The 13,296-nt window shown below is 37.3% G+C and overlaps 3 protein-coding genes and 1 non-coding gene across 4 annotated transcripts in view; 3 read left to right on the top strand and 1 right to left on the bottom strand.

Annotated features, from left to right (window-relative positions):
• The window catches only part of LOC135082434 (EF-hand domain-containing protein 1-like), a 48,550-nt gene that overhangs the window by 23,824 nt on the left and 11,430 nt on the right, over positions 1-13,296 (bottom strand). Inside the window, exon 5 of the mRNA XM_063977232.1 lies at positions 2,372-2,535. Within this exon, the coding sequence (XP_063833302.1) occupies positions 2,372-2,535 (164 nt within the window). The remainder of the gene's footprint in view (positions 1-2,371; positions 2,536-13,296) is intronic.
• Trnan-guu (transfer RNA asparagine (anticodon GUU)) lies at positions 3,186-3,259 on the top strand. Its single transcript has one exon. It is a non-coding gene; the product is annotated as a tRNA-Asn (tRNA).
• On the top strand, positions 7,401-8,470 carry LOC135082423 (microsomal glutathione S-transferase 1-like). Its single transcript, XM_063977221.1, has one exon. The coding sequence runs from the start codon at positions 7,878-7,880 to the stop codon at positions 8,328-8,330; it is 453 nt and encodes a 150-aa protein (XP_063833291.1). The 5' UTR covers positions 7,401-7,877; the 3' UTR covers positions 8,331-8,470.
• The window catches only part of LOC135082443 (uncharacterized), a 155,047-nt gene continuing 154,824 nt past the window's right edge, over positions 13,074-13,296 (top strand). The window contains exon 1 of the mRNA XM_063977242.1: positions 13,074-13,247. The gene's annotated coding sequence lies outside the window, so the exon portion shown is untranslated. The remainder of the gene's footprint in view (positions 13,248-13,296) is intronic.

Raw genomic sequence — 13,296 nt, 5'->3', positions numbered from 1 at the left:
GTGAACTGCAAACTTGTCCCCCATTTGCTCAAATCTTAAAATACTTCAAACTATACCTATTTGAAATTGGATAGAGTTGTGACCTATTTTATTTTCAATATCAGTTTTAGCATAACATATAGAAGCAGGTTTATAATAATTGCAGACTTTTAATTTACATTCAAGACAGATTAAACTGTAATTGCGTAATTACAAAACTATGAGTCTTGTATGTATACTGGGTCACGGTCTTAAAAAGGCTATAAGCAGCAAGGAAAATGGTTTTTAATTCAAGTTACAAATGATTGTGGATTAAAATCCATTAAGGTAAGTACTTAAGTAATTCTCCTTTGAAAATAATATTAAGCTTAAAAAGATAATTTAAATTCATACAAAAATGCTCAAGACTCGTCACCGTTTATTTACCAAAGGCACTCAACCTTAGATGAGCGATGATCACAAATGAAGTCGTGACGTCACCTAATTTTAAAGTGAAGGGTAACCAAACCAGCCCAGAAATCTCTCTAATTAGTGTGGCATTCGTTTTGTTCATTTCCATCTCCCTTCATTATTCTGGTTTTATTATTTTTTGGAACAGTCGAAAGGGTCCGAGTGTTTCCTGATACTTATGTCGGAGCCGAGCGTAATTAAACTTAGTAATTAACAATAGCGTAATTTTGGGCGAACGGTCGCACAACTCTGTAACCAGTCGGGACTGAGCAGCCAGTAAAAAAAAATTTCAAATCAGATTTGTTTCTTTTTTATCAAACAAATTAGCGTCAGTTTTTAGCAATGAACAGAAAAGGGTGAATGTATAAGTGATGAAATTATAGAGCATATTTTGCACAAAGAGCATAAACATGAAGTGGCTGAACACCACGATTTGTGACCTTTCAAACAGTCTCCCACCCTTTGTGCGTCTAGATTATTATTTAATCTATGACCAGCCTCCGGAATTGAGAGCCATTGCGGTTTGCTAAATGTATTTACGAAATTAATTTATGACTCGGCACGCAATGTCTTTGCAACAGACAACTTCGCCGGTCGCAGTCCGCATATTGTTCGGAAACTTGAGGGACACTAATGGACTGGGCAAAAACCAACATGGAGCCGATCCTCAGCTTCGCACACATTACTACTTAATAGACATTAGGTAACTAGACTCTTACGTCACAGATAAGCTGTGACCGATATCTGTATGGTACCTACACGTCAGTTTTGGGGAAAGTATGAATGATCTAGTTTACATTTTGTTACTGAAAAATGAGGAAAAGGCGCCCGTTAGAGGTTCAAAGAATGTCTGGTGCTGATGAACATAATAAGGGGGATTTTGATAGCCTTTACCTCGGCCTCCCCATTTAGCCGCATTATTATAACTTCAACAAAAATGTCTTCAGTTTCTTAATTTTTTTTGATTGGTCGCTCTTAATGCTCTACTGAGGTTTGCATCTAATTACTTATCTAAGTACACAAATGCAGATACGTAAGAAAAGACGACTTCAAGGCTCTTGCGGGGGCTCGCCAGCAAAGCCTGTCAGTTTGAACCCGCTCTGATTAGATTTGTAAGCCAAGCGCGATTTAATTATCTGCAATCCCGAGGTGGAGCGGACTATGATGTAGTTACCCTGACGGCTGCAACACTGCTGCCGAGTAATGAGGTTACGGAACAATTTAAGGCCACATTTGCATACTGCGAATTTCCAAATTTCCACGATCCCGTCAGATCTATTTGGCGCCATTTATTAGTCCCTTTAAGACTGAATGATGCCACGTCATAAAGCGAACCGATTTGAAATTCAAATGGCTGTTTAATTGGTGTTTAATAGACGGCTCGCAATGTTTGTGTTGTCGGTGGTCGGTGATCAGTTTGCATTATTGGATTTCGGCATTAACTATGCTCGGTATGTGTTTTAGTTCTGAATTACCAAAGTTTATTGGGCGAAATTGTGCGGTTAAAAATCAATTGATGCATCTAACGGTAAAGAAATAATTATTCTTCAAAATATGCCAGTAGGTAGGTACTTTACAGATTTAAGTAGAAGAAGAAAACAGAAAATAGCCGTGTAATGCGTGGAATTTTCCTTATTGCCGAGTTTTCCTTAAAATAAACTTTTTAATTGCTGGATCTTAATAATAATGTATTAAATAATCCCTTTGTGGAAAAATAAAGGCGCACAAGTCTTTCCTTTTTCATACCTAAATATTCGGTAGTCTCTTTATTAACTTTTACAGTCTTGAAGATATTGTAACCGTAATCACAAACTACAAGCCATAAAGTAGGTATGAAGTGAAACAATCCATCTTGACTTCATCACGACGTATAACCACAATTATTAGCTCCGTATGTAAAGAGCAATAAGGTTCATTTCTGCAACATCTACGGGGTACTTACGCAAGGACTTTGCCGTCATATTGCAGGAATCGTAGCAGGGGATCATCATGGCTTTTCGCCTTCTTCGGGGGGTGCACCCCTTTCCAGCGCTCCTTCTGAGCGTACGCGTCAACGGGCAGATCCTCGGGCTTCGCGATCTCAACCCCTTGAGATTCGAGCCATTCCTGAAAAAATGTTCACGCTGAAAATGTTTTTCCTTTGTTGTTACTAACCAGCTTTAGATTTCTTTGACGCGAGAGAAACTAAAATCTGGGCCCGTTATATTTTTTAATACGAATAACGAGTTACTAATAAATGGGTGCATGAAAATATCGGTTTGTAGATATTTGACTGTGTGTCTTCTAAGTAATATACATGTAGGTACTAAAATATATTCAGTTACATAGACACTGCCGTTATAACCTTCGACTAGTAAGTTCCCTATTAAGATTTGCTTTTCTAATAACTATCTAGTTCTAACGTAACAACTGTCAAATAAACTTACTAAATATATTTTTTAAATGTGCTATCCGGTATTATCTGCTATAGATGACCCACGCTGAACTGTCCCACCAAACTCAATGACAGGGGGGCGCTACCATCGTTCAACTATATTGTTTCCAACATGGCAAAAATCGGCACCAATGTCATGCATAGGACAGTTCATTATTTTGGAACTATACCTGTATTGCTTTTCATTGCTAGTTTTATTAGAAACTTGTGATTTCTGCGTATTGTAATTTTTCCTCGTGGCAGGAGTATGATCATGAATCGCGCTATGCTCGTGTGCGACTGTTCAAGTACAGAGTGCTTAATTTCGTCCCATCGGCTGAGTGCCTCCGTGGCGCAATTGGCTAGCGCGTTCGGCTGTTAACCGAAAGGTTGGTGGTTCGAGCCCACCCGGGGGCGTATCTTTTGAACCTTTGATATGGCAATTAATTTTAAAATCCTTTATATTTCACCTTTCGCTCAACAAATTGAGTTCTTATCTACCAATGACTGAAGATTTTACTAGTAAAGTGTGTTAAGCTGAAATTTTACAGTGAATAAATGCTTATTTCAAGTGGGTATGTATATGTAATATAGTGCCTAAGAGTAGGCGCACACCGTTGATTTTTAGTTGGCCGATAGTTGTGCCCGATTTTAATTTGTATGAAGAATCGGCCAACTCGAATCGGCGTAGTGTGCGCACTCCCATACATGTCCATACTGATCAACTGCCCGACTAAACTATCGGCCGACGAAATATCAACGGTGTGCGCCTACTCTAAATAACACCATGTATGCGTTTGCACGATTAATTAAGTACATATTTTGATCCTGTAAATTCAAACAAACGCCTTTAAGTTTTGGTTCAGCAACATCGCGTGTCATCGCCGTATGCCGTCGTATGCGCCCAGACACATTAACAAGACTGTAGTTTCAGTACTTTCAGTTCTGTGGTGGGTAACACTAACCTTGCATCTAGGTATTCAGTGTATAGTCCAGGAGATAAAATTAACTCCCATGTCATTTCCAGAAAGGCATCTAAGATGCAATAAAACGTACTATGGAACATAATTATGTTTGATTAAGTGCCGTAGGGATTTAATTTACTGTAAGTACTAGTTATTTTCTAAATACATAATTTTATTATGTTTATTTTTCTGAAATAATGTCCTAAGTAAAAAAATAAGAATTTCTAATTTAATCAAATCGATCTACCTACTATAATTATTGATCTGATTTGTCTATCTAATACTTCTAATGTGTGTTGCTAAAGTTTGATTATTTCCAAAAATAACTTACCTAAATAATAAATAAGGCCTAGTGTCTATGGTAGTGTTTAACAGGTTAATATCAGAGGGACATGCGCCGCAGGATTGTCTCAGAAACTTGCGTGTAAATGTGACCAGGCGCCCGCAACTGGGTTATCTAACGTACGAAAATGCTTTTTATATCTCTTTCATTTTCCGTTGGGTTGAAAGAGAAGAAAACAACATCCGACAGGGTAAAGCGAGCTTGCAGGTTGGCACGAAATGCACATCCCATTCAACTCGTGTTACATTTTGTAGAAGGCCCTGATAAATATTAGACTTGGTTCCCATGACGATGTTCACTGAGTATGTAGTTTGTCGAAGTTAAATTACCTGCACTAAGCCACACCACAGAATAAATAATAGTAGTACCTACTAAGCTTAGTTTAATGGTGGACGTTTATTTCACAATAATCTAAATAATCTTGCAAAAACGTTCACAAAAGTGACCGATTCTCCAAAAAAAATAATCCTACATTATTTTATTACCACCTCGATAATCTTTACCACTTTGAGGGGTTTTCCAATTTCCAAACACCACAATCACGGTAGTGTGATATACATAAATGGGCAAGGAATACATTAAATTTTGATTTTGACCCTACTTATCATTTACCTTTGTACCAATCGATAAATGCACACATACCAAAGCCCAGTCATATTACAACACAAGCTTAAAAAAACACTGATAAAGCAAAACACGCTTGAAGTTAGTAGCGAGCCGCTATGCATAATCTACAACTTCAACCAACATAAAAACGAACGAATGACTTTGACAGTGAACCCGTTGACACGGCTAGGTGAAGAAGTGTTACCAGCGAACCATTAACATAAACGGAAAACCGGTATTACAATGACTTTTTCGCCGATTGTACAATCGTTTATCTTTTACTCGGCCGTTCTGGCCCTGAAGATGCTCGTCGTGACGTTATTGACTTCACTGACTCGCATAGCCAGAGGTGTGTACGCAAATCCAGAAGATGCAAAAGCGGCAAAAGGGAAGGTGAAGTACGATGACCCTGCCGTGGAGCGCGTTCGACGCGCGCATTTGAACGACATGGAGAACATTCCAGTTTTTTGGGTTTTGGGAGCGCTGTACTTGACCACTGACCCTGTGGCTGCATGGGCCCTCCTACTCTTCCGTGCATACACTGTGTCCAGGATTATCCACACCATCGTGTACGCCGTCGTGCCATTACCGCAACCATCGCGAGGCCTGGCTTTCATGGTGCCCTATGTCATCAAGTGGTATATGGGTGCTATAGTAGTCCTTCACTACGCCACGGCAATGTGATATGTGATAACTGATGAACTTAGGTTATAAAATTGTTTTTTTTGCTCGGTGAATGGAATTTTGGTTATTTATTCATATTTTATATGTGTACCTATTGTTTTATTATTGCTGTGAGCGTAATAAATTTATTTTGTCATGCTCTTGTTTTTCTGTGAAATACGAGTAAATATTCCTTTTAAACTGCTTGGTATAATTTAAAGCAATGTAATTTTGAGTAGGTATACAGTTAGGTAAGTAATACATAAGAGTAGTATCTACTTTACTTTTCTGAAAATTCAATTTATGTACCTATCAAATCTGCGGTTCGATACGAAAATAAAACCAATTAATTATTGATAGTCTTATGTTGTGTGCAATAGAGAGATCTATCAATTTGACCTCTTAGTTCATTGAGTATTTTTTAAGGCTGAGTACAAAAAACACCGATTATCGTCAAAGTTTCGGTCAAAGTTAGGTGGTGCAACTCAGCCTAAACATATTTCACCTTTTGAATCGGTACGTATAGATGTCCCACGCTGAACTGTCCCACCAAACTCAATGACAGGGAGGCGCTACCATCGTTCAACTTTATGGTTTCCAACATGGCAAAAATCGGAACCAGCGATCCGGTATTGACGGTGGCGCCCCGCTGTCAATGTCATGGGTAGGACAGTTCAGTATTTTGGAACTATAAAGACTACGAACTACTTGTAAATATCACAACAGCGCTAAGCGCGCCACTCGTGTTTCTTTTTTTTAAACATTTTATAGCTTTGGGCTAAATCCTTTCAGCCTTTTACTTTACTAGTATTTTCATCCCATTCATAAATTCAAAGCACATATTAAAAGTACCTTAATGAAAAAGGGCTAATATAAAGTCGATGATTATTTAAAAGATAAAAATGTTTGGGATGCGTAACTGCCTAGCTCACATAAATATTTATAACTTATGTATTTTGAAAACCTGTAAACCTTTGAAAAAGAGGCTGACAATAGTGTCTGAGTTTCTTGCGCTGCTTCTTCTCAGCACTGGCCCATTTATTGTCCTGAAGCAGTGGTAGGGTTAATACTGGGACGTGTAAAAGTGCTTTTTTAAAGCCTACTTACAGAAATAAATGAGTTTTATGAGTTTTTTTTTATCATTCCTTGAGTTGAGCACTTGATGATTCTGCTATTTCGTAATGTCTATAAATCTTGAGACGTACCTATCTATTTTTTTATCCTCTCCTCCACAAATTTTGTTTCGTTTGGTGCGTTTCGTTTCGCGCTCGACTTCAAAGTTAGACAGCGAAAGTATTTTAGATACCTAATTATATTTATTAAAAAAATGCCACCAATGGTTTCCTTCAAAAGAAAAAGAGGTCATCTTTTTCTTAAGATTTAAATAGTGGCATGTTTTAAAATAGTAAGCATTGTATGGTACGTACGTCCAACTAAAAATAAACACGATAGCGAAGCGATACGAAGCTGGCCGATACCAATCGCGCGAGAACGAATCACTGGGCCACTGGCACAGATTTTAATAGTACTGTCAAATACTGTCATCTGTCACTGCGCGTAAATTGTGTTGTGAGAGTGTTTTTAACAAACAAACAATGGGGAGTATTTCATTAAATCTGAATAACCCTGCTGTTCAGGCTTATCTCGTGAGCGCGGGAGTGTTGAAGCTTAACATGGCGGTGTGGGGGCTCACTTCGAGATCCACATACAAGAGACGTGAACATGTGTTTGTTACTGAGGATAATATTTTTTTTATCGTTGCAGCGCTGTACCTTAGCACGGCGCCCGAGCCAGAACTGGCCGTGGATTTGTTTAAAATATACACTATAGGCCGAATCGGGCACACCATTGTGTATGACTTTACGCCATTAAGAGCAATATGTGCCAGTTTCCCCTTCTTCACTACAGTCTGCATGAGTGTTAGCGTAGTTATGTTCTATGCCAAAGCATTTCAACGCTGAATGAGTGTAAATTACAGTTTTACGGACAAAATTAGTACATATTTAGTTTTTTTTAATTTCGTATTTGATTTTGGTATGCAATATTAATTGATTTACTTTATTTATTGGAATAAGTCAGCCAGATGATTCAGGTGCAAGCTACACTTGTGTGCAGAGGATTCCGTGCATTTAACGATGGTTTACGGCCAATAAGATTGAGAGATGATAAAATGTTCTGATATGATAGCGTACACAGTAACAGGTGACAGCATATCAAGGCAAACTGGCATCTAATCTAGATGTAATAGATGCTAAAAAATGTGTAGTCAGACTTGTACATGTATGTCGGCTCAAAACGGAACAAAGCACTTATTGCGTAAGGCACCGGCCGGCGAGCGTAGCGAGTCCGAGCGAGAGAATAGCGACGACCATACGAGTCGACAGACGCCGATCACGAGGCAGGCGGCATACGTTGTGCAAACGTTGTGTTGAGAAACATTTTATATAAAATCATAATCATGGCGAGCATTTCTCTGGACAATCCTGCTGTGCAGTCCTATCTCTTCTACTCGGGCGTGTTGAGCCTGAAAATGCTTGGGATGTCGTCGCTCACTGCAAGGCAAAGGTTTGCAAAAAAAGTGTTCGCGAACGAGGAGGACGCCTCATCTGCGAAAGGTGTTGTAAAATTCGACGACCCGGACGTCGAGAGAGTGAGGCGCGCACATTTGAACGATTTGGAGAATATTCCTGTGTTCTTCGCTGTGGGAGCGTTGTATCTGACTACGGCGCCTGACAACGATCTGGCCGTGAACCTGTTTCGGGCGTACGCCGCCGGGAGGATCTTGCACACCGTGGTGTACGCCATAAAACCTTTGCCTCAGCCGGCGAGGGCGATCGCCTTCAGTGTGCCCTGCTTCATCACAATCCTCATGGGCGTTAAAGTGGTCATGCACTACGCTAAAGCGTTTTAGATATAACAAGGCATTTGTGATAATTTTATTATAGTGTCCTAAGCAGCAGAATTTTGTTAAAATATCAAATTGATGTGTTTTAGTTTAGCAGTAAGTAGCTATGTACAAATATTATTATAAATGAAACGAATGAGTAAAAATGGTATTTATTATTTATCAGAATACCTACCAAAATGCCTACCAAAACCTATAATACCTACCAAAATGTCAACTTATTCATAGGTTAAAGATTAGCTAACGATGCAAAAAGCAGCCTTCATTTTAGGAAATACTTAATATTTAATGTTTGAAAATGTCTCTCAACAAGAAACAAACATCAATGATGATGTCATACTCGGATTGTATGTGACTAAACAAAAATTGCTTGTTTCAGTGCAAAATAACTCAAAGAACATAATATAGCGTGTAATGAAATGAAATTAATGTTCATACCAAGATTTTACTAGAATAGTTATCAAATAGGATAGATTAGATTAGATTAGATTTTACATACGACTACGAGCGAAGTTGCTCTCTTTCTGTCACATACAATTTTGTAGAGACGCGCGACTGAACACCGCGGTCATATCGTGGAACGGTAAAATATTACGTCACCCAGACAACAACAACAGCCGTGAACAGCTTGGGCTTGGCCGACCGGCTTATTCACTGATAGACACTGTAGAATAACGCCCGCGTACGTAAAATTTACACAATGGTACTTTCTGTCAGCGATCCAGCGGTACAGTCGTACATATTCTATTCAGCTATATTGGGCTTGAAGCTGTTAGCCGTAGCAGTGTTGACTGGGCGCGTGCGCTACAAGAAGAAAGTGTTCGCCAACCAAGAAGATGCTAGGACTAGAGACAGCAAAGTGAAGTACGACGACCCAGATGTAGAGCGAGTGAGACGGGCCCATTTGAATGATTTGGAGAACATTCCTGTATTTTGGGTGCTTGGTGCGTTGTACCTGACGACGGCGCCGGTTGCTTCGTGGGCAACGTTGCTGTTCCGAGTGTTTACGATTGGTCGGCTGATCCACACTTTCGTGTATGCTATTGTACCGTTACCGCAGCCAGCGAGAGGAATCTCCTTCGGTATCCCGTATCTTATTAACATATACATGGGTGTGCAAGTCGTGATGCACTACGTTTCGGCATGGTAAAGTTTATCGACCGCTAGTGATAGTGTGATGTGTTAGTGAAAACTGAGGTCCATATTATGAAATGACACGTGAAACAATTCTAGCCTGTTATGGTCTAACTAAATCATTATTTATTTAATCATTTTCAATAGTTTCAGTCGAACTGTTTTTTGAGTTATTAGCGCTGTTTCATAATAATATGTAGGTACATGCCTGAGAGTGTTACGTTTAACACGTTGGTGACGTGACGTGTTGGTTTTTCTATTTGATACTTTTTGTATTTTTGTTTAAAACGGGGTATTATAAAAAATCTTAAAATGGTTGTGTTTTTATTAAACCCATAGTTACAGTTAAAGAATTTAGGTACCTACTTATTTAAAAGTAGGCATAAGGCAAAATAGGTAGGTAATGCATGACAGACACTTTTTTATCTCTATTACTTTTCTGGCGATAAGAAAATTTATTTCCATAACAATCTTAATTCTCACAGAATTAATATTAGTCTGACCGTTTTTTACATAGTTTTTATACACTGTAGTAGAGAAAGTCATTCCTTTGATGAAAGAGATTTTAATTACGGTGTTAAAGAAATTATCTCCTAAATTCTAACAAACCAATGGAACTGAGAGAGAACATATAAGCTTTGTTAACTAATTGCCTTTAAAATATTAGTGGGTATAGCATAAGTACCTACTCGTATAATATTAAAAAGAAACAAGGAATTTCTTAACATCAACAATAATAATTGTATCAAAGCACACTATAGAATGATCGCTGGTTATTTCATAACGTTCAATTTAGACCAATTTAGACTACATATACCAAACGTAGCTCCGTTCTGCAGCGCTTAATTCAAAGTAATTGAGTGCAAATACCGTAAAGGCTTGTATTAGTTTATAGGTGGGGCAGTGCGGGCTATAACTGCGACCATCCCCTGTTCTGGGGCAATAAACACATTTCTTTAAGCCACACGACCTCCCTTTCGGCTTTATTCCGAAAGCCATTCGGATGTTTACTGCCACCGTTCGTTCCACATTATTGCTTTGTTATTGCAGAGGAACGCGTTTTGAATTTTAACATCAGTCGATTATTGAGCTTCTAATAGCCAATAACATTAAATTATCTAAATTCTTGACGTATATAAAATAAAAAAATATTTGGCACACCAAAAGCTTCAAATATACAGACATGTTTCGTGGTTAACAAAAATTTAAAAAAAAAACTCAATAAATAATAATAAAATAACAATTTCCAATTAAGTTTTTTTTGTTACATGAAAAGTTTTCATAAAGCTCATTGTCAGTGTTCAGGAGTCATTTTCTTTCGGTTATTTAGGTATAATGATATTTTAACGTCATTACACCGTGAATTTTTTTTTTTCCTGTGACAATTTTAATGTAGAATGAACAAATTTCGAGTCTAATAGAATTCGACCTTTGTAACTGACTCATTAAATTAAAATAATTACTGGACACCAATTTGAAAAGATCACGATGACTGCGCAAAATTTTGCATTAGTATAAATAACATGCACGGTTTTCCTCACTCATCGTATACGTGCTCATAATATCAGTCAACAACAAGCCAGATAATTGTTCTTTATCTACCTGCCCCACCCGATTAGCTACTTACTGATGCTAAAACTAATCTATAGAAAGGGAACATAACAAAATAAGTGTACACGAACTACAATAAGAACAATTTATATTATGTTTATTCCAAATAACCTAAATCTATCTTTTTTTTATCCACAACGAGGAAACTCTTGGCCTGTATCTCACCTGATAAAGGTGGAAGCGAGCTTCACCCGGAATCCTCAACCACGGATCTCACGAATCTTGTTTTGTATACAGGGTGATTTCTTTGTTTGGTGCTCCAACGAAAACTTTATTTCAATTTCATAGGGGGACTAAAATCTATAATGTGTCTCTGTTGAGACTATTTATTTATCCGAATATCTCTTAGATGTTGACTATACTACAAATTAAACTTCCAGAGAATGATTTGTATTCAACAACTTTTCAAGTTTTCTCACTCTTTGTATTTCAGAATCGGATGAGAACCAACCTCCACACGTTATTTATATAACCTTCTTGAAAGTTACATGCATATTTATTATTTTGATTATTTGTAAGCAAATAGGTAGGTATTTATTTAGATAATAGGCCTCAGTTGAACTTTGAACTAGCAAAGTCACAAGGCTGCTGATGCTGCTAAGTACTAACTTGCTACAATGTTTTTAAATTGGTACTTAAAGGATGTAGTTAGTTATATTCTTCTGTTTACAAAATCTAACGTGAGAATTACACTGAATCATAAAATTTTTGATTCCATGACGCCTTCGCCTGTGGCTTGTGTATTCATAAGTACAATCTCAGAACAAACAAAGTAATAAGTAAGTAGTTTTATGTAGAACCGCACTTAACAATAATCGCAATTTTCCACGATTACCTACCTACCTACAATCTACATAGGTAAATACTTAATAGATAATTACCGGTATCAAATTACAAAAAACAATCACCTACTACAAAAGTGCACGTCATGCACAGTGCACACTGATAAATCAAGTGTTCAAAAATGTAGAGTCATTCAGTTGTGAATGACTCTACATTTTTGTGGTGACCTTCTAAAGAAACGTATAGCGATGTTCGATCTGTCTAACGCCATCTGTCGGTGATTGATGACAGACGGGCGATTTGGAACAACTTGTCAGGGCTGCTATAGCCTCGTCAACCTCCAAAGCGAAAACCAGCCATTTCAAAGTCGTAAAATCACACCGAACGAGGACTTTCGTCTTGAAAGGGATAAAACAAAGATAAATTGTTTGCCTGGTGTTTTCCAGTAGATTTCACATGATAACTACGAGTACTTACTCTTTTAAGAAACTACTTACTATTCTATATATCATTTTAGTCAGTGCTATGAAGGAAAATTATAAATAATTTTAAGTTAAGGTCTTTTATAATTGCACTAGATAAAGTGACGTTAAAACATATTTAATTTCGTGATCGCTTTTTGCAACGAAAATGTACAAAAATAACGCAGCAAAGCGATCAGGAAATTTAACCTGTCACGAGCTTGTTACTATGTTTATAGGGACTGAAATCTGATTTCTTAGTCTTTGACTAATATACCATCCCGTTATAAGCTAGATTATTTATTAATCTGGATCTAGGTTGAAAAAAACTTACAAAGGCAGTAAAAAGTATGATGATTGATGAGGCTGAGTTAGGGATAAAAAGGCTCAAAGGAACTAAAGTACCTACCTAACCTACCTTACTTTGACAGTTACGTGCATAATAAAATTAATAAAAATATTGTATTAAATTTAATATTTAGTGAATAGCTACATACCTAGCCCATTTAAAATTGTTTAAATAAGAATTATAATAATGTAATAATGTAACCTAAATCTCGGAAAATTCTTTTGAAATAAATTTTAACGAGTAAATATTGAAAATAAATAAATAATAATCTTATATATATATTTAAAATATGATAAGAAAACATTAAAATTAAATGTTTTCTTAACACACAGTTTAAATACAACTACATACTTATAAATACAAGAGTACAGTATTTCTTATGTTTGAGACGTGTAAATAGACGCAATGAAAGTCCACATTGAATATTCCCGCTTTTGAGCCCTCTGTCTGCCCCATCCATCCTCCGCCAAGCAAAAAATGTAAACACAATTTGCTAGTATTCGACTGTATGTCAAGTGTGTGTGCGTACAATCTGAGAATCGACCGGCCGACAACAATTCCTCACAACAACACTGCGTCATCAAGGTTAGAAATACAACTTATTTATTTCAAAGTTGATCCTAAATAATCTCAG

Source organism: Ostrinia nubilalis, chromosome 2 (assembly GCF_963855985.1).
Source record: "Ostrinia nubilalis chromosome 2, ilOstNubi1.1, whole genome shotgun sequence".
In the NCBI taxonomy this organism is placed as follows: Eukaryota; Metazoa; Arthropoda; class Insecta; order Lepidoptera; family Crambidae; genus Ostrinia; species Ostrinia nubilalis.
This window is presented reverse-complemented; position numbering and strand designations above follow the sequence as displayed.

Excerpts from the sequence above, each read along its gene's own strand:
- LOC135082423 (XM_063977221.1), top strand. The coding sequence starts at position 7,878 with ATGGCGAGCATTTCTCTGGACAATCCTGCTGTGCAGTCCTATCTCTTC.